The sequence below is a fragment of the Poecilia reticulata genome, linkage group LG18 (assembly GCF_000633615.1).
Source record: "Poecilia reticulata strain Guanapo linkage group LG18, Guppy_female_1.0+MT, whole genome shotgun sequence".
In the NCBI taxonomy this organism is placed as follows: Eukaryota; Metazoa; Chordata; class Actinopteri; order Cyprinodontiformes; family Poeciliidae; genus Poecilia; species Poecilia reticulata.
Window position 1 is genome coordinate 13,934,576 of NC_024348.1, and position 17,078 is coordinate 13,951,653.

General features: G+C 41.0%; 2 protein-coding genes across 5 annotated transcripts in view; one reads left to right on the forward strand and one right to left on the reverse strand.

Moving 5' to 3' along the window:
- The first annotated feature begins 1,387 nt into the window (after positions 1-1,387).
- On the forward strand, positions 1,388-10,479 carry LOC103480647 (uncharacterized). The gene is made up of 8 exons (XM_008435666.2): positions 1,388-1,549; positions 4,459-4,568; positions 4,691-4,775; positions 4,855-5,050; positions 5,879-6,909; positions 7,204-7,997; positions 9,080-9,286; positions 9,365-10,479. The coding sequence occupies exons 1-8, from the start codon at positions 1,458-1,460 to the stop codon at positions 9,607-9,609; spliced, it is 2,760 nt and encodes a 919-aa protein (XP_008433888.1). The 5' UTR covers positions 1,388-1,457; the 3' UTR covers positions 9,610-10,479.
- A 1,742-nt stretch (positions 10,480-12,221) lies between these two features.
- LOC103480651 (butyrophilin subfamily 2 member A2-like) overlaps positions 12,222-17,078 on the reverse strand; it is an 11,122-nt gene continuing 6,265 nt past the window's right edge. For 2 of the 4 annotated variants that reach the window (XM_008435671.2, XM_008435674.2), the window contains 7 exons: positions 16,265-16,360; positions 16,119-16,154; positions 14,266-14,292; positions 13,988-14,011; positions 13,682-13,705; positions 13,540-13,584; positions 12,222-13,455 (listed from right to left, as the gene is read on the reverse strand). In XM_008435671.2, coding sequence (XP_008433893.1) covers positions 12,827-13,455; positions 13,540-13,584; positions 13,682-13,705; positions 13,988-14,011; positions 14,266-14,292; positions 16,119-16,154; positions 16,265-16,360 — 881 coding nt within the window. In that variant the 3' untranslated portion in view covers positions 12,222-12,826. The remainder of the gene's footprint in view (positions 13,456-13,539; positions 13,585-13,681; positions 13,706-13,987; positions 14,012-14,265; positions 14,293-16,118; positions 16,155-16,264; positions 16,361-17,078) is intronic. The other 2 variants (XM_008435673.2, XM_008435672.2) reach the window with 2 other exon arrangements.

Consider the following 17,078-nt stretch of genomic DNA (forward strand, 5'->3'; position numbering starts at 1 on the left):
TTACACTGATCTTCTTTGGCTTTTTCTGCATACATACAACTCAGACTAAGAACTTGACGAGCATTCAGTTGTTTGTACAATCCGTTACATATTGCCTACAAAATAAACATCAACATAAATAAACAATGATTAACCTAAATGGATGTTTTTGGCTGTCAAAATGTGAACAAAGGCACTTAATCTCAATCAGTTTAATATCCGTACTAGAAAAAAGCTGCTATGTGCAAAGACCTCCGAGTTATTTTGACACCGTCTGTTTATATTTTTCATTTTTAAGGTTTATGGAGGGAACTAAAGCAGAGAAATGACCAACTTTAATCATGAGAGTTTTTAAGCATTTATATATCTATGATTTAAATTAGCCAGTGTAACCCAAGCGTGTTGCTTTCTTCACCACTAAAACCAAAATCAGGTTACAGGCAGTGTCCAGCAGCATTCGTCATAGTTTGTTTTTGCTTCTTCGTGTAATTGCAGTTTTTCTTTTAATCTCATTGTATAAATCAATATATTTATCTAACAATACCACAGAGCAAAACAATATCTTTCCCATAAAACAAATGACATCTAACAATATAAAAGAGTAAGTGCAGTTGGTGCACTTACTGTATTAACAAGAACCTGTAAATGTTAAAAAAAAACTTGTGAGTTTCAGTTCAAACTGTGGGTCACGTTTCGGAGCACTCTGACCATGTTGGGTTAGCTCCACATTGGTCCCCGATTTATCCTGCATCTACATGTACGCAACGACAACTTTTAGCCCTCTTTCACTGATACCTACTTAGCTAGACTTTACTTGATTCAGAGTGTTTTCCAGTACAATTGGATACCACCTCAATGTGGGTTGGGTGGTCATAGCAAGGAGACTCCAGATGCTGTTCAGGGACAATCTTTTTTGGAGCAGATTATTTAACTTACTTCTTATCCTCCTAGGCCACTGGAATAGATTTAGTGGTATTACTTTATCCTACATATGAAAGTAAAAAAGTCCAGCAACATTTTGTCAACTGAGTCTCAGGTTATCTTCTCATTTAATGCTAGGGGTTTGAATCCCAGCCGACAACAGTCCATAGGGAAGGTAGGCCTGGAACAGCCAGGTTTCTAGTCCATCACAGAGCAACGCATATTTGGATTGTTTTCAGTATTATTTTATAGATGTGATATTTTTCCTATTATTAGAAGTTGAAGTAATGCTATTTTTTACTTATTTTCAGTAGTATGAGTTCTTATGGTGATAATTTTTATTTTAGTTTTTCGTGTTTTTTTAATTATTATTATTATTATTATTATTATTATTATTATTATTATTATTATTATTATTATTATTATTATTATTATTTCCACATTTTAAAGGGGTTGGTAGGTTGCACCCCATTTTACCAGCGGAACCTCAGGGATGTTGTGCACATGCGCGCTGTGTGCAATCTACCGGAGCGCCAGAGGTAGTGAAGGCAGTCCTAATGGCGGAGAGCGTACGGTCGCCTTTTGACTACCGGGAGCCACCGACCCTCGACAGCGACGGGGATGGGAGCAAACCGCCACCACCACGGGGGTGAGTGAGTGCGGCGACTAAAACCGGTTGGTCGTCGCGAGTCGTTTTCATCGCATTAAACGCCAGAGCCACTTGCGCACGCGCTGGGATCGTGCGCGTATTTGTAGTTAACGTTAGAACCCAGTGTTCGCGTGCATGATTTTGGTGTTGTGGTGCAGAAAATGGAGAAGGGAAAGTGTATTTTAACTGTCTATTGGCTGCAGACGGTGAAGACTTAAGGTTCCCGTCTGCTACCCAGACGGCTGGTTTTGGACTGAAAGGAAACCCGTTTTAATTCAGATGTTTATATGTCGTAGAAGTCCTAGCTAGGTGCTGCTAGGAAGCTAACAGACTAGCAGTGGTCTAGCATTCATGTTAGCATTATCCCCGCAGAAAACAGTCGCTCTTAAAACCCCTAAATCACAAGTCTTCTTCATCCACCAGATTTTAAGAACTGCATATTTACGAACATATTTCTCATCAGCTTTGGACCAACGGCTCACAAATGGCAGGCGTGTTTTTGTGTTGAGTAAACAAAGTTGCTGACCACCATGAAAAAAATGCATCCTAAAACAGTTAACTGTCACTGGGTTCAGAGAATAAGGGTCACATTGTTGGGCTAATCAGTCTTTTCAAAAGGCAAGTCGCACAGTCTGAGTGATTGAATGAAGGGGTGGGGCTACTATTGGTGTTGTGATTAGAGAAATCACGACTATTAGCAGCAATTAGCTGGTTTACTCGTTGCATCCCATTTACCATATCGGTACCCTGAATTGTCTCCAAAATAAGTTAAGAGTTTTGATCAAGCTACTCTTAAACGCATTTTACTTGACCAAAAATAACTAGCCCTTAAATACATTGTTTTATTGTTTATTAAAAAAAAAAAATCCTGTTTTTACTGGGAAGTGTGAATTTCAAGCACAAAAAAAAGCCACAGCATCCTGAATGCGAGCAATATGAGTCATTTGTATTTACCTATATATGTCCATGGGCTGTTTTATGCAGTACTGTTAAAAATGGTGTATAATTTACTCCATTTACACCACAGATTGGATCCCAATCTCCAGGGTAATATTGTTGTGTGTAATATCATAATTGCAAAATGAAGAAGCATGAAGAGGCATCTTAATACAGTTTGATTGGTTCCAAATCTTTTAAAGTAATCAGTTACCAATACTGGAACAATGGACGTTATTTTAGCTTATATTTCGTACGTCTCTCTTCTTTTGACAGGCTATGTTATTTGACTGCTTTTGCTGCCTGTTTTAAAAAAAATTATTGGTTGACCTTTTGCTCTCTGTTATGCCAAGAACTGATATAGACTTGTCGATCAAGTTCAGAGCTCTCCAGGATAGGAAAAAGAAAATGAGTGAGAGGGAGACCTGTAAGGGTAAAAAGGTGCACAATAGACGTTGTGCTGTAAATGGCTGAGTATTTACCAGCATTACTGCTGATACATGGACAGTTTAATAATCATTTCTCTAGCAGGGGTTTGAAATTCCAATCCTTCACTCCAGTGCCACTTTCCTGCAACTTTTGGATGGATTCCTGCTGCAACACATCTGAAACTAAAGGCTGTCTTTCCTCCTTGGCATGGACCATTTGAGTCTGACAATGCATGAACAAACACATTTATTTGCTTTAAGTCTTAGTAAAAAAAAAAAAAAAAAATTATGTAAAGGTTAGGGATACACTGTGTGATTTTTGGCAAATTTTTTCATAACATAGGACAATTTTTGCAATCGGGCTGAGTCACAGCCTAATTGTGTTTCGTGAATAGTAACCAGCTCCCGATGAAAATTCACACAGTCGCGCGAAAATCAAACGTGTTGGAAATTGTGGTCGTCCCTTGTGAGAGTTTCAGACTGTTGAAGCAAATTTACCTGAAACTCTCACATTCACTCGTCTCTCCCTGGAATACTTCTCAAAAAAGTATATAAGTAACCTGGCTTACTGTGTAAGCAAGTATGACGGGCAACATATTAACACTATAACGAAATGTTGCTTTCTTTAAAGTGGACATGTCAGTAAAAAAGACTGAAATTCTGATATTGGAGTTTGTGAGCTTCAAAGCCGCACAAAAATATTTTCCCCCAACCACTTGCTATTGCTTAATGAATTAATGGATTCACTCATTTCTCTCACATTACCATACATTAATATAACACAAAACTACTACAGTAAAATTATGTTGTTGGCTGTACTGAAGTTAAAATTAAAAAAAATTTTGCACAGAATGGCAAGGATTACCAAGGTTAGTCTTCTTCTCTGGCCAGGGTCTCCTCGCTTCCGGGTTTTTCTGTCTTCTTTTTTTTTTTTTGTAGTTCCGGAATCAAGGCTACACGTAAAGTGTATGTCCGTATGCAGTACATTCCCGAACTTGTACGACACATGTATGTCACTTCCAAGTGTCTGGTGGCACTGCGCGAAAACAAAATTTGTAAGCAGTGAATTACCGGAAGCATCGATGTAGTGGTACAGTTTGAGCAGGTGCTGCATAAAAGTTACAGAAAATATTGTAGTGTAGTTCCATCTTAAACATCAATCCTGTAATCTCTTCATTTTCAGTTGGAGTTGAAATTCCTGTCAAGATACGCGCAGCACATTTTTTCTGTGGCGACTGATAACTGTTTTATTGTTGAATGAAGTCAATGCTTTCAAAAATCAGTTATAGTCGCTTAGTAAAATGGGGATTTGCTGAAATTAGAATAAATAAATGCATAAATAAAAATCAGTTTGGACCAGTGAAAACCTGATTGGTTCATGCAGTTGAAACAAATTCTTAAAGAAGATCTGCTTTGCTCCAGATGTCTCCTGCACAACTTAACGTGTCTGCTAGCTCTGCCAATATTTACAGTAAAAAAGTTTTAGTCGATGCTTTCTACATTATGTTGACTGTACGCTAAACAAAGGCTTTTCTCTCTTTACAGTCGCGTGTGTGGGAGAAAAAGGAAGGGGACACCTGTGAAGGTGTGTGATCGAGCGTATGTAACAGAAGATGAGGAGGAGGAGAGCATGTCGGAGCACAGCTACAGCCCGGGTATATACACACATGCAACTCGCCATCTGGAGCCACTGTGTTTATTCGTTTATTCGTTGTGCTGCGTTTCACCTTCCATTCCAAACATGGTTTCTATAATGAAGCCGTTCACTTGATCGCAGGGGACGGCCAGTACCCAGAAGGCGCCGAAGACCGTCTTCCTCCTCCTGGCAGTCCCTACTACCTGCCTGACCCCACTCAGCTCTGGTAAAGAAGACCCTGACCACTTTTCTCCAGTGCTGGTGGAAGCTGTCTCGTTGCTAAACCCACTTTATGTTTTTCCCAGCGTTCCTGAGCTGGGGGAAGAGGGAGCGAGCGGTGTTCGAGGACCCGTGCTCTTCCACCCGCCTCCCAACTGCCGGATTCGAGAAGTCCACTGTGGTACTCAGGTCCGATTGGTCGTCATAGCGATCCGCGACATCGCCAAAGGGGAGGAGATAACTGTGGACTACAGCCTGACAGACTGGGGGGAGAACGCAATGGTGAGCAGCAGATAGCATTTTACAGTATTTTCTGTAAAACAAGCGATAAGTTCAAACTAATAGTGAAATATTAGGGCTAAAAGTGTAATGAAGAATACCATGGTGAAACAGATTCTCTCACTGAATGTACTCTTATTCAAAATTGCATAAGAGTACATTCTTATGCAATTTTGCATAAGAATGTACTCTTATTCAAATGTTCCAGTGTGAACATTTGGAATTGACCATTTTATTTACATATAAACAGTCCACTTTAAAGTTCACTACATGTTCTAATGTCAGTGTAATGTATTCTGAATTTAAATATTTTAGACATTTTTAAAGAAGCAGATCCTTTCTGCTTCTCCTGAGTGCATTCATTGTGTGTTCAATCTCAGACGGTTATTAGTGTGTGAGATAATTTAATAAATGTCAGCTGTCAAGCATTGTTAATCAGCACATGACAATCTATCAATTAATTTCTGCTGCTTGAAGTGAATAATGCTTGTGGCTGCAGCCCTATTTTTAGCTTTTCATAGCTTTAGCATATTTCTAACAGTTTTGTTTTTTTTGTAAATTGCTAGAATTTCATATAGATGACATTTATATCTTAATGAAATCACCAGTCCAGTGCAATATAGTGTAGTACAGTTTTAATAAAGGCTAGATTTGTTTTTTGAAGGGGCCAGAGAACAACAGCAGAGGAGAAGGGCACTAATCAGAATGATTTCCTAAATTATTAGAAACAATCACAACAGATGCTAACTTCATCATCATGATGTGTTTTACTCCCGGCTGCAGGACAGCTGTAATCTACACCAGTTAATTGTTCTTCTGTTGTGCAACCAGGAGGAAGAGGCTGGCCCTCACCCGCTGTCCCTCTCCGTGTCCGATTACCTCACCCCCTCCTGGTCGCTGTCGCCCTCCTCCTCCCCACTCACCCACTCTGAGGCCAGCGACTCCGACCGGGAGGAAGACGAAGAGGAGGACGACGACGATGATGACGACGACGACGAAGAAGAAGAAATCGAGGAGATAAGGGGTCGGATGCTTCGGCGCCGCAAGAAGCGCAAACTGCCTGCGGCCGTGAATTCCAAGAAAAAGAGCGCGCCCCCTTCCGCCAGGGGTCCCGGGCGCCCCTGTTCCTCCTTCTCCCGGCCGGGGCCCGTGGCCCCGCCAGCTCGGCCGCTGGCGCCCCCGACAACCAACATAAACAATAACATCAACATAAACATCGGCAGCTCCAGCGGCGCCGCAGCGAACCGGCGGCAGCATTGCCCGTACTGCGGCCGCCACTATCGCTCGCTTGCGCGCCACCTGGAGAAATACCACAGCAACCAGCCAGATGTCCGAACGGCCATGGAGCTGGCACACCTACACACGCACAGCTCCTCGAACGGCAACGCGCCGCACCCCTCCTCGTCCTCTGCCTCCGCTCCTCACAGCCACTCTTTCGCCATCCCACAGTCCTCCGCCTCCAACCCGGCTCCGCCCTCGCTCTTCTCCAGGGAGAGGGAGTCGCCAGCTACGCGCTCGACCTCGGGCAGCGTCTCCTTCTCCCTCTCGCTTCCGCCTCCTTCGTCCGCACAGCCCACGGCTGCGAAGAAGGGGCCCAGCTTACCGCTTCCCGCCGCCAAACTCTCCTCGCCGCCGCTGGTTTCTCGAGTAAAGAGTCCGTCGCCACCTCCCACCCCGGCTGCGAAAAGAGGAAGGCGGATGAAGAAGGAGAAGCACGAGGAGCAGCAGAAAGTGGAGGTAGAGAAGAATCAGGAGGAGCTGCTGCCGCCTCCCACTCCGGAGCCTAATATCGATCCGGATGAAGATCTGGAGCTGAGCGGAGTGGAGGAGGAAGCACCAGAGAAGAATGGAGAGGTTGTAAGGTGTGGTTAGATTTTTCTGTCTGTCTAGAAACATTTGTTATTATGTTGTCACTAATCGACAGGGGTCTCATTTGTTTGCTTATTCCTTTAGACACACATTAAAAGTTGTAAATTATCAATTATATTCCTTTTTAAATAAGAAAATCAACATTTTATTCCCTAAAATAAAATTACTACACTGAATATGTTTTGTTTTTTTCCACCAGCTGAACTTTTTTCAGTCTTTATACTCTAGATAACAACTAATTGATTACCAAATTAGCTAATGATTAATGTTTCTCCATTTCTCTCCAGCACACACAGGCAGCACATGTCTCCCCTGCTCTCCTCCCTGTCGTGTTTGATCATCTACCTCCGCCGCCAGCAGCACTCCTCCTCCCTGTCTCTGACTCGCTCTCCTCACTCTGCTGAGGCGTGGCGGCTGCTCTGCCACTCCAGCCTCTCGCTGCTCATCCTCTACAACCGACACCGGGAGTGCGAGGTGGCCAAGCTCACGATTCAGGACTACCGCAACCGGGTCACGCCGCAGTCCGCCCCCAGCGCCTCCTCCGCCATGGAGTCTTTCCTGTCCCCCTTCGAGCGTCAGGTCTTATGCCACCTCCCGCGGGCGGGCGTCCTGGGCAAGCGCGGCCGCGTCCAGCCGCTCATCCTCCCGCCCCACTGCGAGTCCTGCCTGGACCTGCTGCTCCGCACCAGCCCCAACGTGGGCGTGGACCCCGAGAGCCCCTACGTCTTCTCCCGGCCCTACCACTCGCCCGCCACCCCGCTCCGCGGCACAGACCTGCTGAGGAACTTGGCTCGGGCCAGCGGGGCCAAAAACGCCGGGGCGCTGACGGCGACGCGAGTGCGGCGGCAGGTGGCCATCCTCACCCAGCTGCTGCTGCTGGAGGAGGGAGAGGGGCCGGGCGGAGCCATCAAACGGCTGGAGGACTTCCTGGAGCGGGAGTACCACGTGACGCAGAACTGCTCCTCCATCATTCGAGATCCGGCGCTGATGAGTCGAGTTGGACGCGTCGTTCTCTACGGAGAGAGAGAGGGCGTGCTTTTCAGGGGGATGAGCCTGCAGGACATTTGCCTCGAGTTAGACGGTAAGAAAAGGCATCTAACCGTTTTCTTTTTCTATTTCTAACCCTTTGTATGTATGCATTTCTTTAAAAAAACATTTTCAGCCAATGATGTAGCTGCACCCGAATCAAGACACAATGTTAAAAGTATGTTTTTATCAAGATCAGAAAGATTTAATGTGATTTTTTTTTTTCATTCAGTAAAACGTGAATAAGTTAAGACTACATTGCAGTACTGCAGTTCTTATAAATGAAGATGTTTTTACATCTTCTGAGGAAAATTGTTCCTTTAATCACACGATAAAAATGCTTTTCTTTGAATTACCCAGGATGCTTTTCTTGAACCTTGAATCATAAATGACTTAAAATGTCACAAAAATTTAATCAACATTCTGAGATTATTGTATTACAGAGTAAAAAAGTACTAATTTCTCTTTTTCCCTAATCTTTTTTTTTTTTTTACCTTCAATTCATTTCTATAGAGGCATCATTTGAAGTATTTTGATTCACATCTTGTTCAAAACACTAACTCACTTCTCAGGTCCCATGGTTTATAAAGTCTGTTAATTTCACTGGAACTCCTTTTCTCCCCCAGAAGTACTGGGTAGATCTGACCTCTTTCTACAAGTGGCATGAAAGACGGATTTTATTAGGATTTTCTTTTCCCTGCCTTTTCTTAGAACGTCTTAAGTGTGCATTTTATTTTTATGTTTAATTCTTGCTTTTGCACCAAAATAAAATGCAGTCTTTAGAAGTCACCTAAATGCTAAATGGAATCAATTTCTGAATATCTAATCTAAAGCTGGTTTGTGAAGGCCTCTGATGTTTCTCAGATAACAATCTGCTTCATGAAAACCAAGAAACACAGCAGATTGGCTAGAAATAGTTTGGGAGGAGTTTTAAAGCAGAGTGTAGGTAGCAAGTAAAGCATTAATCAGAGAAGCAAGCAATGGTGATGGATGAGGAGCAGGTGAACCGTACATCATCCTAAACACATAAGTCTCCACGGTGGAGGCTGCATTATGCTTTGGGCATACACGTCTTCAGCAGGATCATGTGAGCAGAGTGTTAAGCTTTCAGTCACATTGAAATTTGTCTTCAAACAGTGATGTCTGGCAACTCCGGAGATTCATTTTCAGAAGATTCGGATGCAGCTGAAGAGAAAGAAGACGTCAAGGAGAAGACAGAGGTGATCGTAAAGAAGAAAGGACCGGGACGACCCCCACGGAAGAAACCTGCACCCCTTCCTCCAACCAATGTCACCCCACCTGTAGCAAACGCCCAAAAAAGGAGATCTGGTCCAGTTAAATCAGGTAGGTTTCTCAATGGGGACCCTGTGACCTGACAGGATCTTATACGTGTCCTCATGGCTTCATTACAACTTCCCACAGGAAAACGCGGCGTCCTGAAACGACCCTGGTCTGAGGCGGAGCGCGTAGCTGTGGAGACGCACCTCAAGAAGAACCTCTTGGACCTGCGCGTCCCCGCCAAGGCGGACTGTGAACGCTGCCTGGAACTCTGCCCCCTGCTGGTGAGCAACCAGCGAGACTGGAGAGCCATCAAGTTTTATGTCCACAACCGGATCCAGCTGCTGAAGAAGCAGGGGAGGAGAGAAAGTGCTGCTGCAGTTAGCTAGAGCGAAGGGAAGCTGTGAGAGAATACAGTAATGTATAAACCACCAGCAGTCGGGACGAACTGTGGAACAAGCTGAGAGCAGCGGCACCTGAAGTTTTGGGGTTTTCCAGGTCATCGCCCTGGTTATAAGGGAGTAGTGTAATAAAAGTGATTAAGCTATGAGGACAGACTGGATGGAGATGAAAACGTTCTTCTGCTCCGTTTTGGAAGCTTTTTGACAAAATGAGGTGGAGCACAGTGAACACTTTTTATTATTTTTTTTAAATTTCCTGTTTACTTTCTGCCAGTAAAATAAAAGTAAAGAACATATGGGAGGAAGTGGGTCACTGGCAACAAGTCTGGAGTTTTACACAGAAAGCAGACAGAACTCTGTCACTTCGCTGTTGACCAAACATGAATGTGTAAAGCTTTGGGAGAACAAACTAAACTACATGGACTCGTATGAATCTGTACAGTATGTGTTTGATGCTCATGTGTGTTCCAACAGGTGTGTGTATGTGTGCGTGTTGAAAAAGAAGTATTCTTCAGTGTCTCAGACCATGATGCCCCTGTCTAAGTGTTTCTTGCATACATCCATACCATCATAGGTTAGTGTGTCAAGGCACGTCTACTTGAATTCACCGAGTATAATTTTTAAGAAATGTATTTCAGAATCAACATATGAACTTATCCGCACTGTAAATAGTTCCTAATCTATAAAAGTTATGAGGTTGTGATAGCAAACTTGGCAGTTTCTCTTTATGTATATAAACTGTAAATATTACCTGTACTTATTAAAGTGTATGACATTTTGTTGTGTTTTCCTAAACTGGATTGTAAAGTGAATTTTACATTGTGAAAACAACTGAGCAACATAAAAATGACAAACTTGTTTTTTTGTTTTGGGTATTTATTAAAAAGTAAATATTTGTTTTATACAATTTTCAGGTGTGGATAAGAATGGCAATATGTTGAGTTTCAAGATTTTATTTCTTAGTCAGCAGGTGCATAAAAATAAATCACTATCAACAAATTAGTCTAGTAATTTATTTAAAAAATAAAGCAGTTATTTCTGCTAATTTTTATAAGCAATGCCATCTAATGAATACCTCTGTTAGAAAGTTAGAATATTACAGGGCACTAATATCCTGCATTATGCAAGACACTAACCAAAACCCTCCACTAGGGGGAGCAAGCTACCAAGACACAATCCTGAAGAAGCTTGCTGTTCTCAGAGAGCAAATTTACGAAAAGCTAAGTGGAAGGGAAAATTACGGTGGCCCTGAGGTGCAAACCACTAAAACAAATTCAAAAACATTAAAAAAGCACAATTACAAATTTCAAAAACACATTAACAAAACTGAAAGGGGTATGTCCCAGTTGGAGACCTGAGAAAACGCTGATAGGATTTCACCGATATATGTGTTCACATACCGTATACGTATATGAATACATGCGCTGAGTCCTACATATGTCACCGCCATCTTGAAAGTGGCAGTGGAGAGACCATGCTGCGTGGACTAGTTTCAAGTTTAAAATACCTCCAAAAGCAACAAAGATAATCAGAGCCTGTTAAGAGTTAGAAGGAAATGGACATAAACTTCAGCTGAGGTCTGTGTGTGAGGCTCCACATGGACAAATCCAGAACATGAGCTTCAAAATTGTTACATTCCTTGTTTTTAACCCTTGTGCTTACAAATGGGGTCCAACCGACCCCACACCCGTATCACTTGTCATTTGCCTCAGTCCTCGCACGCACAGGGTGAAGCTCCTGTTGGACCAAAGTCCAACAGGAGCTTCAAGTTTTCATAAGTTAATTTCCCAGATTCTAAAGGAAGAGTGAAATTTATGCAGTCAATGACGACTTGGTGCTGCATTTCATCCACTGGTGTTGGTCCACTGTATTTTAACTCATCCATAGTCAGATCAGTCGTCTAGAACAGGGGTGTCCAAAGTCGGTCCTCGAGGGCCAGCATCCTGCATGTTGTAGTTCTTCCCCTGGTTTTACACACCTGCATCAAATGATGGCTCATTAGAGGCCTAAGAAGAACACTGACTTGATGAGGAGGTTGTTACAACCACCAGGTAGAGAACTAAAACATGCAGGATGCCGGCCCACTCCTGGTATAGAAGGATGCATTAGAGTACTTCAGGCTTCCCTCTGCTGCCAAGCTGTGCAGAGATGCTGATTTCATTTTCCAGCAGGTCTCGGCACCTGACCACACTGGTACCAAAAGTTCAAATGCCAGCTTTAATGATCATGAAGTTACTGTGCTTAGGTCTCTCTGTCTCAGAGTTTAACATTTAACTATTGAGATGCACATTTATGATCTAAACAAGAGCAAGGTTTCCTAACCCTGGTCCTCTAAACACAACGCCCTGTATGTTTTATGCGTTTCTCTGCCTCAGCACAATTGATTTCAACTGATGGCTGATGAACTGATCTGAATCAGCTGCGTTGAAGCACAGAAACACCTAAAACATGCAGGTTGGTGAGCCTTAAGGATGAGGGTTGGGACATACTGATCATGCAGATTTAAAATCAATGATTATATAAAACTAAATTAAATTATTTAAACATCAAAATTTACATTTTTGTCAAATATTGATGGTTTTAATTTTTGAGAACACAAGTTGTGTTGTATAAGAACTTTATTCAGATTAAGACACTTCAGCACAGATTTCAGGACTAGGGTAAGATATAAGGGACCTAAGTTTGCTCACATGCTAGAAAATAACTTGCATAGCACACAACAAACCAAAAACCAGCTTCAGCATCAATTTAACATTATAACGATCCAACAAGGTGAATGTTTTGTTTTCAAATACCTAGAATATTATGACAATTATCATTTGTATATGGACAAGAATGGACATTTGAACAACAAAAAATAAATAAGAGGAACCCAACAAAACAGAATTCTGCAGATTTCAATGAAGAGAAGACATCAGGAGATTAATTTTTTAAATCATACATTGTGATTTTTCTTTTCTATTTTTTTTTTTTTTTTTACAGATTTTTATAGGAGCCAAACATCCAGTTCTCTGCAGTCATACAGTTTTCCCCCTAATGAGCAGCTAAACTCCACTATCATCTGAACTGAACTGTAATTTGGGCTGGAATGTCGGAATATAGGAGAGACTTAAACATGCAACTAAATAAAAAATATCAATCATATATAGGTATATATGATTATAAGTGTATATATAAACTTGTATAGAATTAAGTGTATATATACTTAACTTTCTGCCTCTGGATTCTCAGTCGTACCTGATTGATCCTGCTCCTCCTTCTGTAGTTTCTTCACAGGTTCAGTGTTAATTGACTGATCCTGAACAGATCTCTGTAATATCTTCATAGTTCCCATGTCACCTTTCCCAGGGTTAAAAAGTGGGAACAGTTCACCTGTGAATTTTGCTGCCAGAGATCCAAACAGACATTTCTCTTCCACATTATAGAAGGAGAGCTCTCTGTTGTCAAAGTCCAAATACACACCAACTCGTTTTGGTTTTGACTGAACATAAATGAATGTCTCTGGTTCAGTGCTAAACTGAAGAGTATCCTCCTGTTTGGAGCAAGAAGACAAGAACCAGAAACCATTTTTTGTGGTTGGAGACAAACGTTCATCATGAGGGATTTCATGTTTATCTGTAACTCCGATCCACCAGGACGTCTTGAGGTCTAGTTTTGTAGTTTGTAAGGAAACCTCCCAGTAGTGTCGTCCAGAAGAGAAACCAGGTGATCCTCTGACTGCAGTGAGGCAGGTGACTCTGCCTCCATCTGGAAACTTTGCATCAGCATTATCTCTCAATCGAAAACCCCTGATTTTTATTAGCGGATTGCCTGTGTCCACAAGTTGAATATTCTCTGTTAAAATTGAAAATTAGATTATAATCGATATAATAATGAAGCAAAATGCTAAATAAAAATATTAAATAAATGTAAAATTACCATAATGCTTGGATGCTTCCAATAGAGCTGCTGAGCACTGTGTTGCTGGACAGAAAAGTAAGAAAATATCTTAGAAATGTGATTTTGTATGATAAAGGTTTTGATTATATCAACAAGAGCAGCTTAAAATATTGTGTCCTACTTTTTGACAGAAGTGATTCATTTTCTGAAGGAAGACACAAATATGATATTTTAGCTGTTTTATGCAGTGAACACAAGAAGAGCTGTAAAATTATCTCTATCAGATTGAGGTTCATCACCAAGCTGTGCTATTATTTTATTTATTTAAAATCTGAACACATCACAGTAAAGATATGTAATAACTTTATGTTTCTATTGCACTCCTGTCGTGTCTTCAAACATCTGGAGCAAATCAAAAAATCTTAACATCCTTAAAATGCTGAATTGACTGAAATAGAAAAAGAAGTACAAATGTATTATGTCCTACTTTTTGACAAAAGTGATTCATTCTCTGAAGGAAGACACAAAAATACATGATATTTTAGTTGTTTTATGAAGTGAACACAACAAGAGTTTTAAAATTATCTCTTGAGGTCTATCAGCTAGCTATGCTATTATTTCACATCACTGTAAAGATATGTAATAACTTTATGTTTCTATTGCACTTCTCTCATATATTCAAACATCTTGAGCAAATCAAAAACACTAAATGCTGAATAGACTGAAATAGAAAAAGAAGTAAAAATGTATTGTCTTCTGTTTTACCTTCAGGAATGTTTGTGAGATTGGCCCCTGAAAAATAAAAGTAAAACTTTAGTAAATAATTCCAACCAATACCTCCATTGTAAATATGACTTACTGTCATAACTGGTTTTTGTTCGAGGATGTTACACAGTGACTTATAAAACAGGTCTGAATTATTTTTGTTAATTCAATTCTTACTTGGTCTAGAGATAAAATTTTAAGTCCCTGTATCAAAACGGACTTACTGCTGTAAACTGCTTTTGTCTCAAAATCCTAAATGAAAACATCGTTGTTGTCACTGTTGTCTGATGTTGATCATTGCTCTGCAGCAATTATGTGAATCGTTTGGCTGTACTGTTAACATAGGAAGTGTGCAACGCTGAAAAGTTGCATTTTGTTGGAGATCGCCAGATCAATAAATGCTCTACAATCATAGAACCACAGGATCATAGAACCATTGGATCTAGATAAGTGTTTCTCAACTTTTTTTGGGCCAGCGCCCCCCTAGCCCTAATCCAGGTCCCTCACCGCCCCCCACTAAAGAATTTGTAGGCTACTTGCACTGACAATTATTTTATTATTAATGTTACTATCATTATTGTAGATGTTTTGAATCGGCGCACCGATTATGTTTTCCTGTACACTTCGCGCCCCTTACGCTCCTTCACCTCGCTCACTTTACGGGGTAAATGTAATGAGTTTTGCCCTAAACGTATCGGCGTCTGGAGGAGGGGGGATGGGGGGAGGCGAGCGTATGTTTCTACGCTCCTTCGTGGGGGGGCGCCGATTTATGGTTTCGCATCCACCTGAATAATGTGTAGTTGCGTTCCTGCCAATGACATTTCAACAGTATTATTTTACCTTTTATCTGGAAATAGTGTTTGTTTATTCTTGCCATACAGTCTCTGTATTAATTATGGCTCGAAAGGTCTTGCCATACCAGTTTATTCCTCTGTATTTACTTTAGTTTCTTAGTTTATTCTTGCATTTTGTTCTTCATTCATTTCCATTTAGTTTCCTTTGATTATTATTATCCTCTCTTGGTTTATTACTATGTCCACTTTAGTTTCTTTACTGTTGCTACATTTATTTTATCGTTTACTGACCATCAGTAATTTTCATTCATCACCTGCTGCGCCGCCTAATCGTCATGTGTTTCACATCATGTGTTGATTTTTCACTGTTCAGCGTCGGATTCTCTGTTTTAATGCCATAATTCACATCTAGTTCTTCGCTCCGTTTAGCCCGCTTCTCATGTTTCAGAGTTTTGCGCAATGTGCGAGGAGTTTTTTTTTTTTTGTTTTTTTTTACTCCCTAAGGTGCAGGGCTGAAGAAGAGCTGCCAGTTGCAGCCAAGCATGATTTAATGTTACACAATACAGTTTTACCAAGTTGCTCAAAGTCTAAACTGGTATTGTTTTGGATTTAAGGTGTAAAGTTTACCTTCGACCAAACGCCCCCCAAAGGCATCCCAGCGCCCCCCTTTTGTAAAAATGTCCGCCAGCGCCCCCTGCCGTCCTCTGAACGCCCCCTGGGGGGCGGTACCGCCCACGTTGAGAACCGCTGATAGATGATCCAATGAATCAACACCTGCCAGTCAGCAGAGCCCCAGAAGCTTAGGTTCATTTTGTTTTCTTTGATTAACACCAAGTCACTACAACTGGTGAAAACACTTTTACAAGGAATTTGACACGTCCTTACTGTCTTATTTAAACATCCTTAGAAATGTTGTGATAATCCCATGAGGTTTTTGTTCAGTTTTAACATGTCATTTTATTACACTTGTACTCAAGTCTGAAAACTGCTAAATAAAACAATGTGATTGACCCTTTAATATAAAACCAATGACGTTTTGTGTCTGCGTGATTTCTTTACCATCAGTTGTGTTATTTCCTGATTTGGACTTGATAGCTGAAATAAAAAACATATATATAACAAGGTTTGAAATTAATAGTCATTAAAATGTCAGCATTCCTTAAATTTCAATTACGCATCCTCTTTGACTTGGATCAAACATTTACCTTTCATCCTGAAGAACAGGAAGTACAAGACTCCAAAAGCAACTAATACAGCTGCCAGAAGTATCCCAAAGGCCACCCATCCATCTGAGGACGATCCTGACAATGAATAAAAAGGAAATATTGTTCTAATAAACATACTTGTCATAAAAGACTAATAAAGGAAACTTGGGTAACACTTTATTTGAAGGGGATGAAGAAGACTGACATGACACTGTCATAAACATGACAACACATGTCATGAACATGAATAAGTCTTCATGAATATTTATGACTGTTGTCATAAATCATCATTCAGTAAATCATGACACTTTTAATACAAAGTTGACATTATTCAAAATGTCTGTTACGACAACTTGACATTAATCTAGATAAAAATGTCTTTGTTATGATAACTTGACATTACCCAAGACATCGTCATTGTCATGACAACTTGACATTAAGCAAGAAATTTGAACTTGTCATGAATGTAATAACAGGTGAATTTATTGGCTTGTAAGGCTTATATCCATATAAGACAGCATACACTTACTTGAGGTGACTGGAAAAGTTCATGACTCTGTCATTAAAGCGATAGAGTAATGACACTCAATGACATCTTCATTTCTAGTTTACTGTGATACACTTTAACACAGGAGGATAATGTCACTATTATAATGGTCTCATGACAGCAAAAGGTATGTGTAACAACAAGTGACTTGTTAATGCTGTCTTATAAGGATATCCATCCATCCATCCATCCATCCATCCATCCATCCATCCATCCATCCATCCATCCATCCATCCATCCATCCATCCATCCATCCATCCATCCATC

Bases quoted from the DNA above. Each gene is read 5' to 3' on its own strand.
- LOC103480647 (XM_008435666.2), top strand. From the start codon at position 1,458: ATGGCGGAGAGCGTACGGTCGCCTTTTGACTACCGGGAGCCACCGACC. The intron at 1,550-4,458 runs GTGAGTGAGTGC...CTCTCTTTACAG, and splicing joins AAACCGCCACCACCACGGGG to TCGCGTGTGTGGGAGAAAAA. The intron at 4,776-4,854 runs GTAAAGAAGACC...TGTTTTTCCCAG, and splicing joins CCTGACCCCACTCAGCTCTG to CGTTCCTGAGCTGGGGGAAG.